The 17,843-nt window shown below is 41.1% G+C and overlaps 1 protein-coding gene across 2 annotated transcripts; it reads right to left on the bottom strand.

Annotated features, from left to right (window-relative positions):
- Positions 1–262: 262 nt before the first annotated feature.
- dhcr7 (7-dehydrocholesterol reductase) lies at positions 263–17,512 on the bottom strand. 2 transcript variants are annotated; one of them, XM_060886196.1, is made up of 8 exons: positions 17,415–17,512; positions 15,143–15,258; positions 14,665–14,887; positions 11,372–11,462; positions 8,111–8,324; positions 7,836–8,040; positions 5,407–5,538; positions 263–1,254 (listed from the first exon to the last, which is right to left on the bottom strand). In XM_060886196.1, the coding sequence occupies exons 2-8, from the start codon at positions 15,250–15,252 to the stop codon at positions 790–792; spliced, it is 1,440 nt and encodes a 479-aa protein (XP_060742179.1). In that variant the 5' UTR covers positions 15,253–15,258; positions 17,415–17,512; the 3' UTR covers positions 263–789. The 2 variants fall into 2 exon arrangements, with proteins under 2 accessions (XP_060742179.1, XP_060742188.1); XM_060886205.1 differs by having other exon boundaries at positions 17,434–17,475.
- Between the last annotated feature and the right edge of the window lie 331 nt (positions 17,513–17,843).

The following is a 17,843-nucleotide window of genomic DNA, read 5'->3' on the forward strand; positions in this document are numbered from 1 at the left end:
CAGGAAATACCACGACTGAGGTGCCCTTGAGCAAGGCACCACCCACACATTGCCCCCCGGGCGCCGCAGCATAAATGGATGCCCGCTCCGTGTGTGTGTTCACTGCTGTGTGTGCACTTTGGGGGGTTAAATGCAGAGAACAAATTACAAGTTACTATACTATACTATACAAGTTACTTACGTCAAGTTACTATAAAATGCAAGATATAAGAAATGCAAAGAAATAACCACTGGGTGTGTAGCACAAAAAACATCAAATCAATTTGTAATGTCCAAATAAGTGTATGTTTATTTATCCATACATTTTGAAAAGAAAACTAATAGGAGAAAGTTCAGGCTTCATTCTGAATAGGATAATGTACCTGGTCTTCACATCATTATAATCTGTGCATCTTAAAAGGCGTTCTTCCTGAAAATAAACTCCGACGCCGAGCTGGGTTTAGTTGTATGGACTCCTTTTAGGGACTACAAAAGAATTTGTATAAAACATGTAAGTGCCTATTAAACTGCATAGAAGTGCCTACTTTCATACTGCACATAGAAAGAAATACGCCACAAACACAGACAGGCTTATTTTACAAATTGGTCATCGAACCGATGCAATTTACATCACAGACTTCCAGGAAAGTACAAATGATAAGAAAAGAGGTAGACAAGTTATCCTGTATTAAATCCAAAATAATTCTGATGGCTATTGAGCAAAAAAAAAAAAAATCCAAAATGAACACTGAGAAAAAAAGAATTCACACTTTTGTAAGGTTATGAAAAGGAAAGCCATAACTTTCTGTTCTAGAAGATTCCAGGCAGTAGGCGGTAACGCACAGCAGCCGTGTAGCGTTTCCAGTCCTTCCCGTACTTGCTGCTGCAGCGATGCTCGTCCCGGATACACCGGTGCAGCAGCAGGATGGTCATGTAGATGATGTAGAAATAGGGCAGCAGGTGCCCTACGCCACATGCTATGCAGTATGCCAGTGAACCCAACAGGTCGCCGGTGTAGTTAAGGTGACGTGCAGCCCCCCAGAAGCCCGAAGTGAGCAGCTTGCTTTTATGGACGCGGCCGTCTGCTGAACGATACGAGCACTCGATAAAAGTCGGCTTGCTGCCCCATATTTTGCATTCGCCCTGCGTCCGGCGGAACAGGTCCTTCTGATGGTTGGCGGAGCGGAAGATGTAGTAGCCCACCAGGCCGAGGGTGAGGACGGACCAGGTGTAAGGGGTGGAGAGCTGGACTGGGTTGTAGACCAGGTACAGACCCTAAAATAGAGAGACAAAATGGAAAAATTGAGAGAAATTGAAATCTTATACTTAAGATTCCTACATTAGCATGTGTCTCATTCTTCCATCCAGTAGACTACAAGCTTCTCCATCTCACCTATTAGATATAATTAAGATGAATAATAATAGTAACATAACATAACATATCATTGGGGATATTCCTGATGGCAGGCATGAATAAAGCCGTAAGAGTGGAAATGTATGACAGAATGTTAAACTTATTACTGTCAGGTCCAACTCCCAACATGCACCACAGCCTAAAAATGCGGCCACATCGGATAGTTCTTCAGTTACACTCTGTCCTGATGTTACCAAGCCTTTGGATTGTGTTTGACTGCACTGTTTTAGACCTCTGTCTTTTGTGTGAATTATTGTCCTGTACTGTCTTTGCCTCTTGGTGGTCCAGGGGCAGGATCCCTCACTCTCATTGCCATGGTTCGGGTTTGACTCCTGGGCAGAAAGCTAACGCGGCTCTCAGTGCTGGTCCCAAGCCAAGATAAATTAAAAAAAAGAAATTTACAGCATTTGGCAGATGCCCTTATCCAGAGAAACTTACATTATTATCCAATTGAGGGATAAGGGCCTTTCTCAGGGGCCCAGCACTGGCAGCTCGGTGGACCTGGGATTCGAACTCACAACCTTTCCGATCAGTAGTCCGACACCTTAAACGCTAAGATACCACATCACACAGGTTAACTGGGAGAGCTGGTGCATAAAGGTCACCTATCGTAAAACCCGCACCAAACCCATGATGTGTCTTTGACACTGTTTGCACACATGCACTGTGTAGAGTACGTATTACTGTGTTGTTTCTTGTAGTTCTGTGTTTCATGTAGCTCCATGGACCTGGAGGAATGTTGTCTCATTTGACTGTGTACCGAACCAGTTGTATATGGTTGGAATGAAAAAAGCTTCTGGACTTTGGGATTCGTGTCTTTTGCCTCATTTATACTTTCTGCTGATCACCTGATCTCGACTGTGAGATTATGGAGTTTTGTCCACTTGTGTTTCGTTCAAACTGCCTTAACCTGCATTTGCATCCTCATCCTCTTTCATGATCCTCTTTCATTCCCCATTATCACATGGTGGAAATTTCTACAGATTCTGTATATACTGTATAGTACAGGATGTCCCAAAAATGAACACTTCTTAGCCAATCTTTATTTAAAAAACTTCCTCTAGCTCCTCAAGCTTTCACTGCTGGGCCCTTAAGCAAGACCCTTAATCCTCACCTGCTCAGTTGTATAAATGAGATAAATGTTAGTTGCTGATATCAATAACTGCACTTTCATTGCGTTCCTTTAAATAATCTTTGTCCTATATCATGTCCTGGTACATTATGGTCTTCATTTAATATATCGTCGCTGTCGGGCGGAAACCTCCTACAGTATTGGTCAGTCCCCACGTGGGTCTGTTATTTTTACAAGTTATTAACCAATCTAAAGTCTTGAAAATAGCTTGAGCGCAAATCTCATAACTCCATTGGACACCGCAGACTTTATTGAACGCTGCTGGCAGCAGCGACGTCTGTGTCCGTACCGTTCTTACCGTGTACGCACACACGGTCTGTGTCCGTAAGTTCTTATCCCAAGTCATAAAGCTTGTATGTCCGATAAAACGTGACTTTGGGAAAATTTTGCGTTAATGTGGGAACACAACAGTATATGATAGCAATATAAGGTATAATAACAACTTTAACGATACAATGTTTAATAACTCAAAAAAATACGGCGTTTTTTTAATTTCCTGAAAAATAATGGTTTTGGAGATACGAGGATTCCGCCCGACAGCGACGATATATATAATATAAATATATATCTAAGTATAAAATAATTGCTTAACAGTGAGATTTCCTCTATGTGTGAAGACTTTTGCTTTATTCTTTATGTATAATATATATATAGTTCTAGAAAGCACAGACTTTCCTGCACTGGTTCTGTTCTGCATGCAGCTCAACCAGTAAAGTAAAGTTAAAAAAAAAAATACTGGAAAGTTAGAATACTGCATTTAAAGATTTTATCCTAACGGCGGTGCAGACCTTTTGAAAGCCGGTATCTGATTACAAACTTAATTTGTTAGGCTTGGCTTCCTCTTGTCTTGTGTGAGCAGTTTGCACTTAGCTAGCAAGGCTTTAGACATCTTTCTGATGTGTTTTTACCGACGTGTCTGTTTAGATGACGTGATCTTTTCAGGAATTACAAAGTATAAACCTTTAAAAGTTTATAAAATTTCGAAAGTATCTTACTAGTGTTTTTTGGTACCTTGGTCCTCTCAGGTCATATTCATTCATTCATTCATTCATTTTCTAACGCTTATCCAAACTGGGTCACGGGGAGCCTGTGCCTATCTCAGGCGTCATTGGGCACCGAGGCAGGATACACCCTGGACGGAGTGCCAACCCATCGCAGGGCACACACACACACTCTCATTCACTCACGCAATCACACACTACGGACAATTTTTCCGAGATGCCAATCAACCTACCATGCATGTCTTTGGACCGGAGGAGGAAACCGGAGTACCCGGAGGAAACCCCCGAGGCATGGGGAGAACATGCAAACTCCACACACACAAGGTGGAGGCAGGAATTGAACCCCGACCCTGGAGGTGTGAGGCGAACGTGCTAACCACTAAGCCACCGTGCCCCCCTTCAGGTCATATTATTTACAGAAATTCTACCAAGTGCCTACATTTAAATGTTAAATTTTTTTAAATTTTATATTTCATACACACAATGACTAAAGAATTAGATTCTTTCTAATGTGCAATCAGTCTCATTTTGCTTCAAGCTTCTGTTTACATTTTTCTAGCCCAGAAATTAGCCCCGCCCCCAGACGAAGCAGAGCTACTCAACTCTAAAGCTACGTTCATACTAGGGATGTGCGAGTACAGCATTATCTGTATCTGTATCCGTATCTGTTAACCATATGAATTATCTGTATCCGTATCTGTACTCTGAGTGGGTGGGGCCTAATCCGGAAGTAGGCTGGGCTTGTCTTGAAATGGGCGGGGCTTTAACCGGTAATAATTTATTTGTAATATTTATAACACTAGCTTACTACCTTTATGTTTTTATGAAATACAGCAAAAACGTCTCAGACACTCAGTGTCTGGTTACTGGTTAGAGACAGATGAAGGATTAAAAAAGAAAAACAATCTCCGACAGGCAGAGACGCAATGCAAGTCGCATTCTACCAAGCAAGCACCACGTCTGAATGAACCCACGTTTACCAGAACTCTACTGGTTAGTAAGTACGTATTATTAACGTTACAACCCGAAGTAAAAAGCTGAAGAAACCCTAAATGTTAACGGAAAAGACTCGTGAACCCGAGTGACTGAGGGAGAGACAGAGAGCTGTTCTGTGTGTGACTGTGAGTGAGCAGAGCGAGACACAGCAACACAATACATCTGTATGTGTGTAGGGGAGGGGCGCTGTGACTAGCCTATCACTGTAGGGGAGGGGCACTGTGACTAGCCTATCACAGAACGCTGACACAATCAGCTACCCAATGATGATTTTCATTCAATCCGAGCACAGATATTGACTCATATTACTCGTATAATACTCGTACTCGGCAGAAGTGCTTTATCCGTACCGGATACTCGTTTCAGCCGAGTATCCGGATCATCTCTAGTTCATACAGACAGTGATTTTATCGCTCCAGTTGCTATACTATGAAATAATCAGGTGTTCCTACTTCTGGTTGTCATGGCAACAACATTGATCCGTAGGTGTAGCTACTACTGTAGCATTCCAAATGAATTTTCTTGCCACTAAAATAAAAGAATTTTGTGTTTGTTCACAAAAAAATTCAGCAGTGTATATATGTGTCATATGATACAAGATAATGTAGAAGCAGTGTGTCGAACTTTTCTCCACTTCCTTGAATCACTGAGCACATCCACATCAAGTCGCTAAAGATAACGCAGCTCTTGTTGATAATGAATGATATCTGGTGTCTTTGCTGCTGTGACTCGCTGTACAGTATGAACGTGTGAACATCACGTAACCCACGACGACGTGGAGTCAGTTAGCGAAGAAAAACAAGATGGTTCGACAATTTTTTTTAAAACCGTGAGCACACATTAAGGCTGATAGCTTTGCGAAGTGGTGAGTATCATTGACATACCTGTAGCGTGTAAAGGAACGGCAGCCACACGCAGTCACCCCAGCCCAGGTACCAACCGAAGTGATCGTGGCAGATGTCAATCGTTTTCAAATACCAGGCTTCATTCCAGAAGAAATCCAACACGTAGATGGCCTGAGTGGAGAAGACTGATGAATCAAACATGGCCACTACATTCCAAGCACAAAATTTTTTTCTGACTAGGCCGACTGTCTGGAGCATCATTCACTCACAACTCAAAACATAAATCAAGGTTTAAGAAGCAGTCCAGTCTTGTTCATGCCAGTCTCAATATATATCAGAGGTGTCACAATGCTCAAAGCTCACAATGCATAACACACCGTAATGTAATCTAGTCAAATGTCAAGTAGACTGAAAACTCAGTTTAGTTCAGTTTATTTCTTCAATTTGTTCTCAAAATTCATCAGCATTTATCTTAAAAGCAAGGATCAAATGGATAGCATACTAGTCAATTTACAGCAGCTTAAAACAACATTATAACCTTTCTATGAATATTCTGCTCCTGGTAGGCAATATACAGTATTCACGTATTCACACCCTTTTATATCCCTTAATTTGGATTAAATATATTCAGGAATTCACACTAATAATAAAGAATCCAATCATGTCGAGGTTTGGAGGATAATTTATATAGTTCAGTCAGGACCTCTTGAGTCAAAATAAAGACAATTCTCACTCACTCATTTTCTACCGCTTATCCAAACTACCTCGGGTCACGGGGAGCCTGTGCCTATCTCAGGCGTCATCGGGCATCAAGGCAGGATACACCCTGGACGGAGTGCCAACCCATCGCAGGGCACACACACACACTCTCATACTACGGACAATTTCCAGAGATGCCAATCAACCTTGCATGTCTTTAGACCGAGAGAGGAAACCGGAGTACCCGGAGGAAACCCCCGAGGCACGGGGAGAACATGAAAACTCCACACACACAAGGCGGAGGGGGGAATCGAACCTCCAACCCTGGAGGTGTGAGGCAAACGTACTAACCACTAAGCCACCGTGCCCCCCTAAAGACTATTCTTTTAGACATATATTTAAATTTTTTATTTGCAAGATTGTTAAAATTACATTTTGCGGTATGGCTCTGTTCTGAATTCCCCATCCTTTTCATGAGCTCCATGAAAGCTAATCAGGGAACAGTAGCAGCTTCTGGGGACAATCTCCCATTTAAAACTGGGAAAGCAGCAAAAATCCCCCCCATTTAGAACAGAGCCTGCATCAGTGACAACAGAATGACACTGATTAAGTTCAACAAAAGTTTCAAGGAGGAGCTAGGGGAGGAGGTGGGTTGCAAGCAATGCAGAGGAAAACAGCCAAGCAGGCAGACTGAAATGCTTTTAAACAGGGCGCCCTGTTTGAAAGGGACCAATTGAACGCTTAGGAATCAGATCAGCTGATAGGGCTGGGTTAGACAATTATTTGACAATCAGCTGATAGCAGAGCTTGACTATGTGGCCTGCCTGAACTGACGCTGATCGCTATATTTAGTAAAATGATTTACAAAAAAAATTGCAATTGCATAACTATTCACCCCCAAACTAGTTCTTTGGGAATGGGGAGAAAGATACAAGTTACACAGGTAAAAAGTTTAATTTAGTAGCTGCGTTTTTGTGGTTCTGAGATTAATTTAACTCCTGGGGGAATAACTTGGGTTACATTTCCAGCATTTGGCAGAAGCCCTTATCCAGAGCGACTGACATTATCTAATTTTTATACAACTGAGCAACTGATCGTTAAGGCCCTTACTCAGGGGCCCACCAGAGGCAGTTTGGTGGACCTGAGATCGAACTCACAACCTTCCGATTGGTAGCCTGACACCTTAACCATTACGCTACCACATGGGACTTCATCTTATAAAAATAATAATAAATCTTAAATAATATGTTTTTTAAATAATATGTTAATATGTTAATATGTTGGGGGCACAGTGGCTTAGTGGTTAGCACGTTCGCCTCACACCTCCAGGGTCGGGGTTCGATTCCCGCCTCCGTCTTGTGTTTGCATGTTCTCCCCGTGCCTCGGGGGTTTCCTCCCCCGGTCCAAAGACATGCATGGTAGGTTGATTGGCATCTCTGGAAAATTGTCCGTAGTGTGTGAATGAGTGTGTGCCCTGCGATGGGTTGGCACTACGTCCAGGGTTTATCCTGTTTTGATGCCTGATGACGCCTGAGATAGGCACAGCCTCCCCGTGACCCGAGGTAGTCCGGATAAGCGGTAGAAGATGAATGAATGAATGTTAATATGTTGTTAAAATGTTTTAACATATTGCTCTGCTGAAAAATACTTGAAGCGCATTTATATATTAACTCACAGTTCAACAACTGGCCTTAGATTTCAGCTACAAGTGAGATTTTATTTTCTCTTCTTTTCCCATTTCATGGAAACGCAAAAACAGAATCGCTCACCTGCAGCACATTGACCAGGATCATGGAGTTGGTCACATAACCATACAGCTCTTGTTGCTTAGCAGCATAGGACAGATTAATCAAAGTCCAGGCGACGATCCCGGGCCGGCCGTTGAAGAAGAGCTTGAAGTCAAACCACTTTCCGATGCGTGGATTGAACTCGATGCCCATCATGAAGTCGTAAAAGACGTTTCCTGTGAATTTGCTGCACAACATGAACCTGTCAGTCAGTAACACAACAGAACAAGACACAAACTACTACAACGCCTTCTTACCAGTCCTCTGGGTTGGTGGGGAACAAGTAGGCCTTGATAAACACGAATATAGAAACAGTGTAGCCGAGGATGTTGGTGCACCACAACAGCGGGATCCAGTTGTCGAAGATAATAGTGGGAGAGAACCAGTGGAAGTGATAAGCATTGGCCACCCATAAAGAATGTGTTATAATCCAGCACTGCAGCCCGTTGATTTGATATTTATTAATCAGACCTGAGAGAAGGAAAGAAGGACTTGTTTTCAATCCGAATTTTGAAAAAAATATATCATCGTAAGTTTGATATAAGGGGGCACGGTGGCTTAGTGGTTAGCACGTTCGCCTCCCACCTCCAGGGTTGGGGGTTCGATTCCCGCCTCCGCCTTGTGTGTGTGGAGTTTGCATGTTCTCCCCGTGCCTCGGGGGTTTCCTCCGGGTACTCCGGTTTCCTCCCCCGGTCCAAAGACATGCATGGTAGGTTGATTGGCATCTCTGGAAAATGGTCCGTAGTGTGTGATTGCGTGAGTGAATGAGAGTGTGTGTGTGCCCTGCGATGGGTTGGCACTCCGTCCAGGGTGTATCCTGCCTTGATGCCCGATGACGCCTGAGATCCCCGTGACCCGAGGTAGTTCGGATAAGCGGTAGAAGATGAATGAATGAATGAATGAATGAAGTTTGATATAAAATGAGTCGGGACTCTGTTGGGTTTTAGTGTGAGATGTTTGTTTTTCCCTTTGTTCATAACCTTACACAGAATTTTAGTTAGTTGAAGATACCATCTTTATGTTTTAACTACTTAGAAACAAGCACCTGGGGCATCTCAAAGAGCAGAAATGGGTTTGATATCACCATTTACTTTAAATCTGCCCTGCCACACGTATTTCATTACTTTTGTGGTAATGTCTGAAGTTTACCATGGACTCGGTAAGATTTTTTATTTTTTTTTGGAAAAAATGCCTTGGTTACCTTGTTTCAAGCCATTCTAGTGTGGTATAGAAAGCCTGCAGGAAGACTCAGCTCGATTTGCGCCAGTTCTCATGAATATTCGAATGAGCTATGCTGCTTGGCTCCGATTGGCTAACCGCTAGGATATGAGAGCATGACTATTCATTCACCCAGCGCAATAAGTAGCCTAGGCTAGAGGAAATTTGTTTACAATCACCTTGAATTGCGGCAGAACGGCTTCTTCACAAGCCCGTTGACGTTCAGCCATCCTTGCTGTATAGGAAACTCACTGAGCTACACGAATTCTGGGAGCGCGGTCTCAAGTGGGAGAGCTCATGAATAGTAATGAGCTCAGTCACTCTGACGTCAGAGTGACCAGCTTTTCCAACTGACCTGATTTCTCCCCTTATTTCTTTTAAGTGACTAGAGCTGACCGGGGAGGTAGCAGTACGTTTTCAAATTCACGACACAACACAAACACATATGGACCTAACACATATCAAAAAAATCAAAAAAAGTAAAAACGGTTTTGTGTGGAAGGGCACCTTTAAAGATTAAAAAACATTAATTTGAAAAAATCTGTTTAGAGTCAGTTTAAAGTCTGATATGTAGCATTGGAATAGTGTTGGAGAAGAATAGTGTGGGTGAAATTCCTGCTATTTACGAGATAAACGTGTATGAAGTCGTAATTATGAGTGGGATTTAAGTCCCTCAAGACTTAAAGGTGGGGTCTCCGTTGTTTGAGAAATGCTTCAGAAAACTGTGTTGGGCCGCCAAACAAAACAAAAACAAAACTGACGTGTAGCCAATGAGCAGAAAGGGGCGGGTTTTGTCAATATGGGCGGAGAGAGTGTTCAGTGTGCATGTGTGACATTAGCAGAAAGCGGTTTTAACATTGACATGGAGGATAAAAACAAAGAAAGAAAGTGAAGAAAGGTTTACGATAAGGTAAGAAGCAGGACCCGTGTTAATATAGGATCAGCTTTCCAGCGCTGGAGAGAACTGAACGTATTCCGCGTGAAACGGAGCTAAACCTTTCACGGTACAACACACAGTACTACAAAAACACATTTGTATTACCATAGTATTACTCAGTAAGTTCATTTACTGATAAAAATTTACCCTCGGTCAGCTGCCCCAACAGGTTCCGCCATAATACTCGTCTGGGTTATACTTGGGTTATAGTTGTCTGGTGTATGTGTGGGGCGGAGCTACCAAAACAGGGATGGGACCCATTTGGGTTAGGGGCGTGTTTGTTTTGGTGATTTCAAATGTCAACATTGGCTTTCAAACAATGGAGACCCCACCTTTAAGTCCCTCATGTACTGTCAAAATGCCTTGTTCTTTTGAAAACTGTAAACATTTTACACCACAAATAAAGTACAAGACTTACAAGTACAATAAACCCGTCTGTTCATTTGATCTTATTTTACACGTTGATTCTGTTATACGCAGTTTTTAAACTTTTAAAGCTGTTAAAAAGAACAGTACCTATTCCAGTCAGCATTTGGCACTGTTGTTAGTGGACAGTCGTCATTCATTCATTCATTCATTCATTCATTCATTCATTTTAAGAGTAGGTTAGGTAATAATAATGCAATTGTTCCATCCAAATTTAACAGTTTGAATGTCAGTTTGTAGTTCTGATGAAATTAAGTAACATTAATCAATAAAATGTAGGTTTATGTCATAAATATATTAATAGACAAGGGGGGCACGGTGGCTTAGTGGTTAGCACGTTCGCCTCACACCTCCAGGTTTGGGGGTTCGATTCCCGCCTCCGCCTTGTGTGTGTGGAGTTTACATGTTCTCCCCGTGCCTCGGGGGTTTCCTCCGGGTACTCCGGTTTCCTCCCCCGGTCCAAAGACATGCATGGTAGGTTGATTGGCATCTCTGGAAAATTGTCCATAGTGTGTGATTGCGTGAGTGAATGAGAGTGTGTGTGTGCCCTGCGATGGGTTGGCACTCCGTCCAGGGTGTATCCTGCCTTGATGCCTGATGACGCCTGAGATAGGCACAGGCTCCCCGTGACCCGAGGTAGTTCGGATAAGCGGTAGAAAATGAATGAATGAATGAATGAATATATTAATAGACTTTTTTTATTTAGAGTTTTACATGAGACATAGTGTCAGTGGACTAAGCCCCTCATCCCTTCCAACCCTAACAAAAACACTAGCCCTTGGATTTCCTTTAAAAACATGATGAAATTGACAGATACAGTATCTGTAATTGGTGATAAATTTGTTGAAATTAAATATTTAGTCATCACAGAAGCTGATTTGGGTTATTATGTCATTTTCTAATAGAAAACATTCAATTAACAAAGCAAACTCTTTACCTGCTGGTGTCCGAGCTCCTTCCTGCACTCCTCCGACGTAACCTGGCAGGATCTTGTGGGTAACATCTGGGATACATGTATACAGCACCATCTAGTGAAGAGAATCCGAATACAGAAATGAAAAACTCATTGTATTATTTTCTTGAAGCTGTATAATTTTCTCTACAAGATGAAAGTGCTTAAGGTGTTGGATTACTGATCGGAAGGTCATGGGTTCGTACCCCCTGAGCAAGGCCCTTAACCCTCAATTGCTCAGTTGTAAGTCACTCTGGATAAGGGTGTCTGCTAAATGCTGAAAATTTTAATGTAATGTAAATGTTTCCACTGCAGGTAATCCTCGCTCTCTGCTGAAGCGTAATGATTAAATGAGATTTAGAGAACTCTTAAAAACATCACCTAGTGACACAATTTTAACTCAAGCTGCTCTAGTACATACTTTTTGCTTTGAACAATTTGCCAGGGGTGTCACTACTCACTCACTCACTCATCTTCTACCGCTTATCCGCACTACCTCGGGTCACGGGGAGCCTGTGCCTATCTCAGGCGTCATCAGGCATCAAGGCAGGATACACCCTGGACAGAGTGCCAACCCATTGCAGGGCACACACACACTCTCATTCACTCACGCAATCACACACTACGGACAATTTTCCAGAGATGCCAATCAACCTACCATGCATGTCTTTGGACCGGGGGAGGAAACCGGAGTACCCGGAGGAAACCCCCGAGGCACGGGGAGAACATGCAAACTCCACACACACAAGGCGGAGGCGGGAATCAAACCCCCAACCCTGGAGGTGCTAACCACTAAGCCACCATGCCCCCTGGGTGTCACTATTCCCCTTTTTTTTATTTTGCTGTGCCAAAGTAAACTTTCCCTGATATGTCTGATGAGGTTGATAACAGACGATCCATACAGAAAATAGCTGCCGTATTCATTGAACATTATCTTTTACATCATTTGGATTATTTAAAACATGATTAAACACCAGCTGAAGCAGATATATCCCTGACATCTGCCCCACCTCCCTCACTGTGACCCGCCCCCTTACTTTGCTCCACCCCCTTCAGTTATTCCTCAGGCAAACCTTGACCCTTAGTAAAACATTAATTCACAATATGACACAAAGGGCCTTTTTACACCTGGTCACTTCATGTGTTGTCTCTGATCCGATAGCTATCTGATTTGTTAAAACTGTTCCATTTACATCAGGCCACATAAATGCGTCTCGGCGAATAGGATATCGATCCGATCTTTCTACTCCCGCCCAAAATGCAAATATATTTGACCTCATTTCGGGGGTAATTGAAATGGAACACGCTTTGGTGTATAAACGTAAATATAATTTTGTTTCTATATGTTTTACAAAGCTTTTGTTGGACGCTTTCATCGCTCCAAAGAGCAATAAGTGCCTGTGTTTTGTCCATGTTATTTGTTTCTGGCACGATGCACGAATCATGAGTCACCTGCGAGTGACGTACTTCCGTTTGGGAGGAGTACAGCGCTGACGTATGTGGCTTGAACAACCACATTAATTTACACCTGTCCAGTTTCATCTGAAATGCGTCCCAGACCACCTCCTGAAGTGGTTTGAACGGTCCGATATATATCCGTCTCGAAAACGTTTCGGAGGGCATTTAGACCTGGTCTTTTTACCATCGGATAGCTATCTGATCACAGAAAACGCATGAAGTCACCAGGTGTAAAAAGGCCCTAAAGCTGAGGACTGAGGAGTTGTAACTTCTGAGCAGTGTGTTCATTTGTATTTAGCTGAATGAAGACATCCTGTTTATTTTTCACATCTAATACACTTTTTTGCTTAGTTTTGAACGATAAATCCTCGTAAACTCTGCAACAATGCTCCTTCAGCACAATCAGCACAATCAGCACAAATCCCATAAACAACTTGGACTTTGACTGAAGTCTCACATCTAGAACTCCACTAGTCATGATACTGAATTAAAGTGAAGTGTTTCTGAATGACTTTAAATGTGCTTTGTTTTTGTGACAATGCTTCATGAAACAGTGATAAATGGTTCATTTCTTTATGCAAAAAAACATCCAGTTCAACCAGCTACCCTTTACCAAAGCACAGGCCAAACTGGTCGAACTGGTAGACCATCTTTGGCAAGTGATATGCACTGATAAGAAGGAAACAGTTTCTGAATTATTGCTTTAAATGATCAAACTTAAGACTCAAGTCTCTTTTATAAATATAGAATAACCTGAAAAGATCATCTCAAACACTGATCAATGCTGAGTCTTCAAAACACTTGAAATACTTCCTAAAATTCTTAAACTAGCACTTGTTTTATTCATTTCTTTAAAAGTTGTCTGTGTGCTCTTCTTGCTGTATTTCCTCCCAACAGAATTTTTAGACTGATGATATTCTTAGTCTGAACCTAGTGAACCGGTATCAATATATTTATGGATAGAGACTTCAAAGCACTTTTGTACTGTATGTTGCTCTGGATAAGGTCATTTTATGTAAATGCAAAGATCCAGAATAAAGTTTCACTGTTAAATCCTTTGTAAATATGACATGTACTGTAACAGAAGGTTATTTACCATTATGAACTTTGCTCCTAGAAAGAATGTCCTTTTACAGTGGAACTACTGATAAACCTGCTCTATAAAGGACTGGCAAAGAGTATTAATTAATACCTTACATGAATCTCACTCACTTTCTACCGCTTATCCGAACTACCTCGGGTCACGGGGAGCCTGTGCCTATCTCAGGCGTCATCGGGCATCAAAGCAGGAACACCCTGGACGGAGTGCCAACCCATCGCAGGGCACACACACACACTCTCATTCACTCACGCAATCACACACTACGGACAATTTTCCAGAGATGCCAATCAACCTACCATGCATGACTTTGGACCGGGGGAGGAAACCGGAGTACCCGGAGGAAACCCCTGAGGCACGGGGAGAACATGCAAACTCCACACACACAAGGCGGAGGCGGGAATCGAACCCCCAACCCTGGAGGTGTGAGGCGAACGTGCTAATCGCTAAGCCACCGTGCCCCCCTTACATTAATCTCTTTCTCCAAAACTGATTGTTTTAAGAAAGTATGGGATCTATTTCTAAATGATTTGGATCCTAATGTCTCAGATATTATCTTGCATTGGGATGACGTACTGTATGGCACCACTAAAGCTAGTTTGAAGAATTTTCTGAAATGAAATAAGCTCCTTCTCGTCTTTGCCTTTTTACAGATGAAAGAATATTGGTGGTGGTTATTTGGTGAAAATCCGTTTCATTGCTGTGATATGAGCCTTTGTACCTGGAAAGTGACCCAGCCGGCATAGAGTTTGGCGGCAGTCCACGTGAATGAAGGGGCTTGCTTCAAGATGCTCAACGGACTGGCGTCACCGTTATAGATGTCCAGCAGAACCAAGCTGATGGAGCACTGGTATTGATCACAGGTCATGATGAAGAAGAAGACGATGAACGGGGCCAGGCACAGCAAAAGAATCACACCGGTCAACGAGAACCAGTCCACTTCCCTGGTGAAATAATGAATGAAGAAAACTACATTTTGGTAACTTATCCAGGTTTTATTGGTCTACTTGTTAGGAAGTTCAGGCTCAGGCATGATACAGAAACCATAGAGCAGAGAGGGATGAGGGCCTTACTCAAGGGCCCAATAATGCCAGATTGGAGATGCTGGGGCTTGAACCTTCAACCAACTGATCATTACACCATAGTTCATATTATTCAGTAATCACCATTATGAGTATGATGAGTCTAAATGAACTTACCATGCTCTTCCCCATTGGCCTACTTCCACTTTCTTCTTCTCTTTCTGCCCCACATTGGTACCACTAGGCCGAGCCTTATGGCGCTTTCGGGCACCCTCTGACGTACTCATGGATCTCTAAAAAAAGAAAAAGTTACAGAAACGCAAAGTGATCATGTGGTTTATACTATCTGACATCAAGCACTGATAATGGACTAAAATGCTTTAATATTTGTTTTATTTATTTTATGCCATGAATGTGATTTTAAATGAAACAACAGGTAAATACAGGACACAAACAGGATCCCAACCCTGGTCCAGGAAAACCCCTGTAGAGTATTTTCACTGTTGCCAACATACTGGTTTCGACTAATCAGCTGGTTAACAGCCCTTCCTGTACTAAAGTGTGTGTAAGGAAGACACTACAATACGCAGGTTAGTGGGTTCTCCAGCACCTGGGTTTTGAACTTGTGGCTTTACGCACAACGTCATTTACTGTGAAGACGTCAGGATTGTATCATCCATCATCTATACAGCAGTAACCTCTATACCACACCCAGCTGGGACTGGGAACCAAGGTCAAGGATACTGAATGGACTTGAAACTTAAAGATATCGTTATATAAAGTGTGGTAACATGTATAATAAAGAATGCATTTGTGACAGCTGTGATGAAGTTGCATCCTATCTAGGCAGTGCTGCCTACATAAGACTTTATTTTAAAGCTCCTTTGGTGACTTTATTTCCATTTGTATAAATTAGAAGAATGGGTTCAGCTGAGTCACCACCAGTGTGTAAAGCCTGTCTGAATTTTGCCCAATGACCAATCAAAAATCACTACTATTCCATATTATTTCATATGACTAATCAACATTATTTTCGATGACCAATTACTGATCTAATATTGATCTTAAATTTTGTATTTTATTAATCTTTATATTGTTCTTTATGTTTATGTTCTGTAAAGCTGCTTTGTGACAATGTCGATTGTAAAAAGCGCTATACAAATAAACTAGAATTGAATTGAATCACCATTATTCCCAACTACCGATTAATAATCACCATTATTCTCAATGACTATTCACACTTATTACTAATGACCAATCACCATTATTTTCGATTAACCAATCACTGATTACCATTATTACCAACAACGAATCACAAAGCACCATTATTCCCAACAACCGATCAATAATCATCAGTATTCCTAACAACCGAGCGCTTATTGCAATTATTAAATAACGTAAAATCTAATTAAAAACTTTTAAAATTGTGATGCATCAATCGTTTAAAAAATTAAATCGTTTAAAATTAAATCGTTTAAAAAATTAAACATTAACATCTTCATGGTGTAAGTGGAATAACACATGTTGGACCATGCTGTTATCTAGTAATAATAATAATAATAATAATAATAATAATAATAATTATGGGGTGGTAATGGGGTGGGTATCACACCAAAAATGTTCTTCTGACGTCACAACTTGAGCAGCTTTCCCTAAAAATGCTTGCAACACTGTGTCTAGGATGTAATCCATTCTCACACCTGGTGATCTTGGGATAGACTTTGGATCCAACAAGACCAATCACCATTATTTTCCATTAACCGATCACTGATTACCATTATTACCAACAACGAATCACAAAGCACCATTATTCCCAATCAATAATCACCAGTATTCATAACAACTAATCCATAAATGGAATAACACACGATGGACCATGCTGTTATCTAGTAATAATAATAATAATAATAATAATAATAATAATAATAATGCTAATAATAATAATAATAATAATAATAATAATAAATAATAATAATAATACTGAGAATAATAATAATAATACTAGTAGTAATAACAATGCTAATAATAATAATAATAATAATAATAATAATAATAATAATAATAATAATAATAATAATAATACATGGCCCTGACCAGGATAAAGTGGTAATTTTAGATGACTGATTTATTGAATAAATGAATGACAGCTCTTTGTATAAGACCTTGCAAGTGCTATAACTCTTTATGTAGTTCTGTTTATTGTAAATATACAATTCAACTGCATTCAACTGCATTTATTATTCATTCATTTAAGCCCATTTTAACTTGTGCATCTTTCACAATCCTCTTCTGTAACACACCTCATTATTAAACAGTATTATAAACTCTTTTCATTCTAAATCAATTTCTATTCATGCACTTTATCTTTTATGTGTAAACTGGAGGTAAACATCCCTTTAATAGTCTTATATTCTCACTAAATCATATACAATGAAATATTATTACTTACTTATTAAAAGAGATCCTACCTTGAGGACAATCTGTCCAGATGTTGACGACGAGCAGTAAAATAGAATTGGATGACAAACGTGTAAAATTCCAACTCCGCCCAAACCACGTGTATGACTTTTCGTCCAATCAGAATAATGTAAATAAGATCTCCAGCGCTGTGATTGGACAGCGCGGACCTGACGCCATTAACACCTGATGGGACTAGAGAGCTTGGAGCGCTGTGCTTGTGTTTAGAGCGTCGCCCTGCGCTAGATTTACGCAGCACGTTTGCTTGTAGATTATAAGGATCATTTACATAAGAAATAGAGGCATCAGATCAATCTCAGAAAAGAAAACTTACACAACACAAATATAGATTTATTTGTTTTGTTTATTAAAGGTATAATGTTAACAAATGGTGAATTATCAAACTTGTTTTTAAAGGTTT

The sequence above is a fragment of the Tachysurus vachellii genome, chromosome 1 (genome assembly GCF_030014155.1).
Source record: "Tachysurus vachellii isolate PV-2020 chromosome 1, HZAU_Pvac_v1, whole genome shotgun sequence".
In the NCBI taxonomy this organism is placed as follows: Eukaryota; Metazoa; Chordata; class Actinopteri; order Siluriformes; family Bagridae; genus Tachysurus; species Tachysurus vachellii.

What these genes read in the sequence shown, in the direction of transcription:
- dhcr7 (XM_060886196.1), bottom strand. Translation starts at nt 15,252, where the DNA reads ATGAGTACGTCAGAGGGTGCCCGAAAGCGCCATAAGGCTCGGCCTAGT. An exon ending in GGCCAATGGGGAAGAGCATG is followed by an intron (nt 14,888 to 15,142) that starts GTAAGTTCATTT and finishes TTATTTCACCAG; the next exon opens with GGAAGTGGACTGGTTCTCGT. An exon ending in CCCACCAACCCAGAGGACTG is followed by an intron (nt 8,041 to 8,110) that starts GTAAGAAGGCGT and finishes CATGTTGTGCAG; the next exon opens with CAAATTCACAGGAAACGTCT.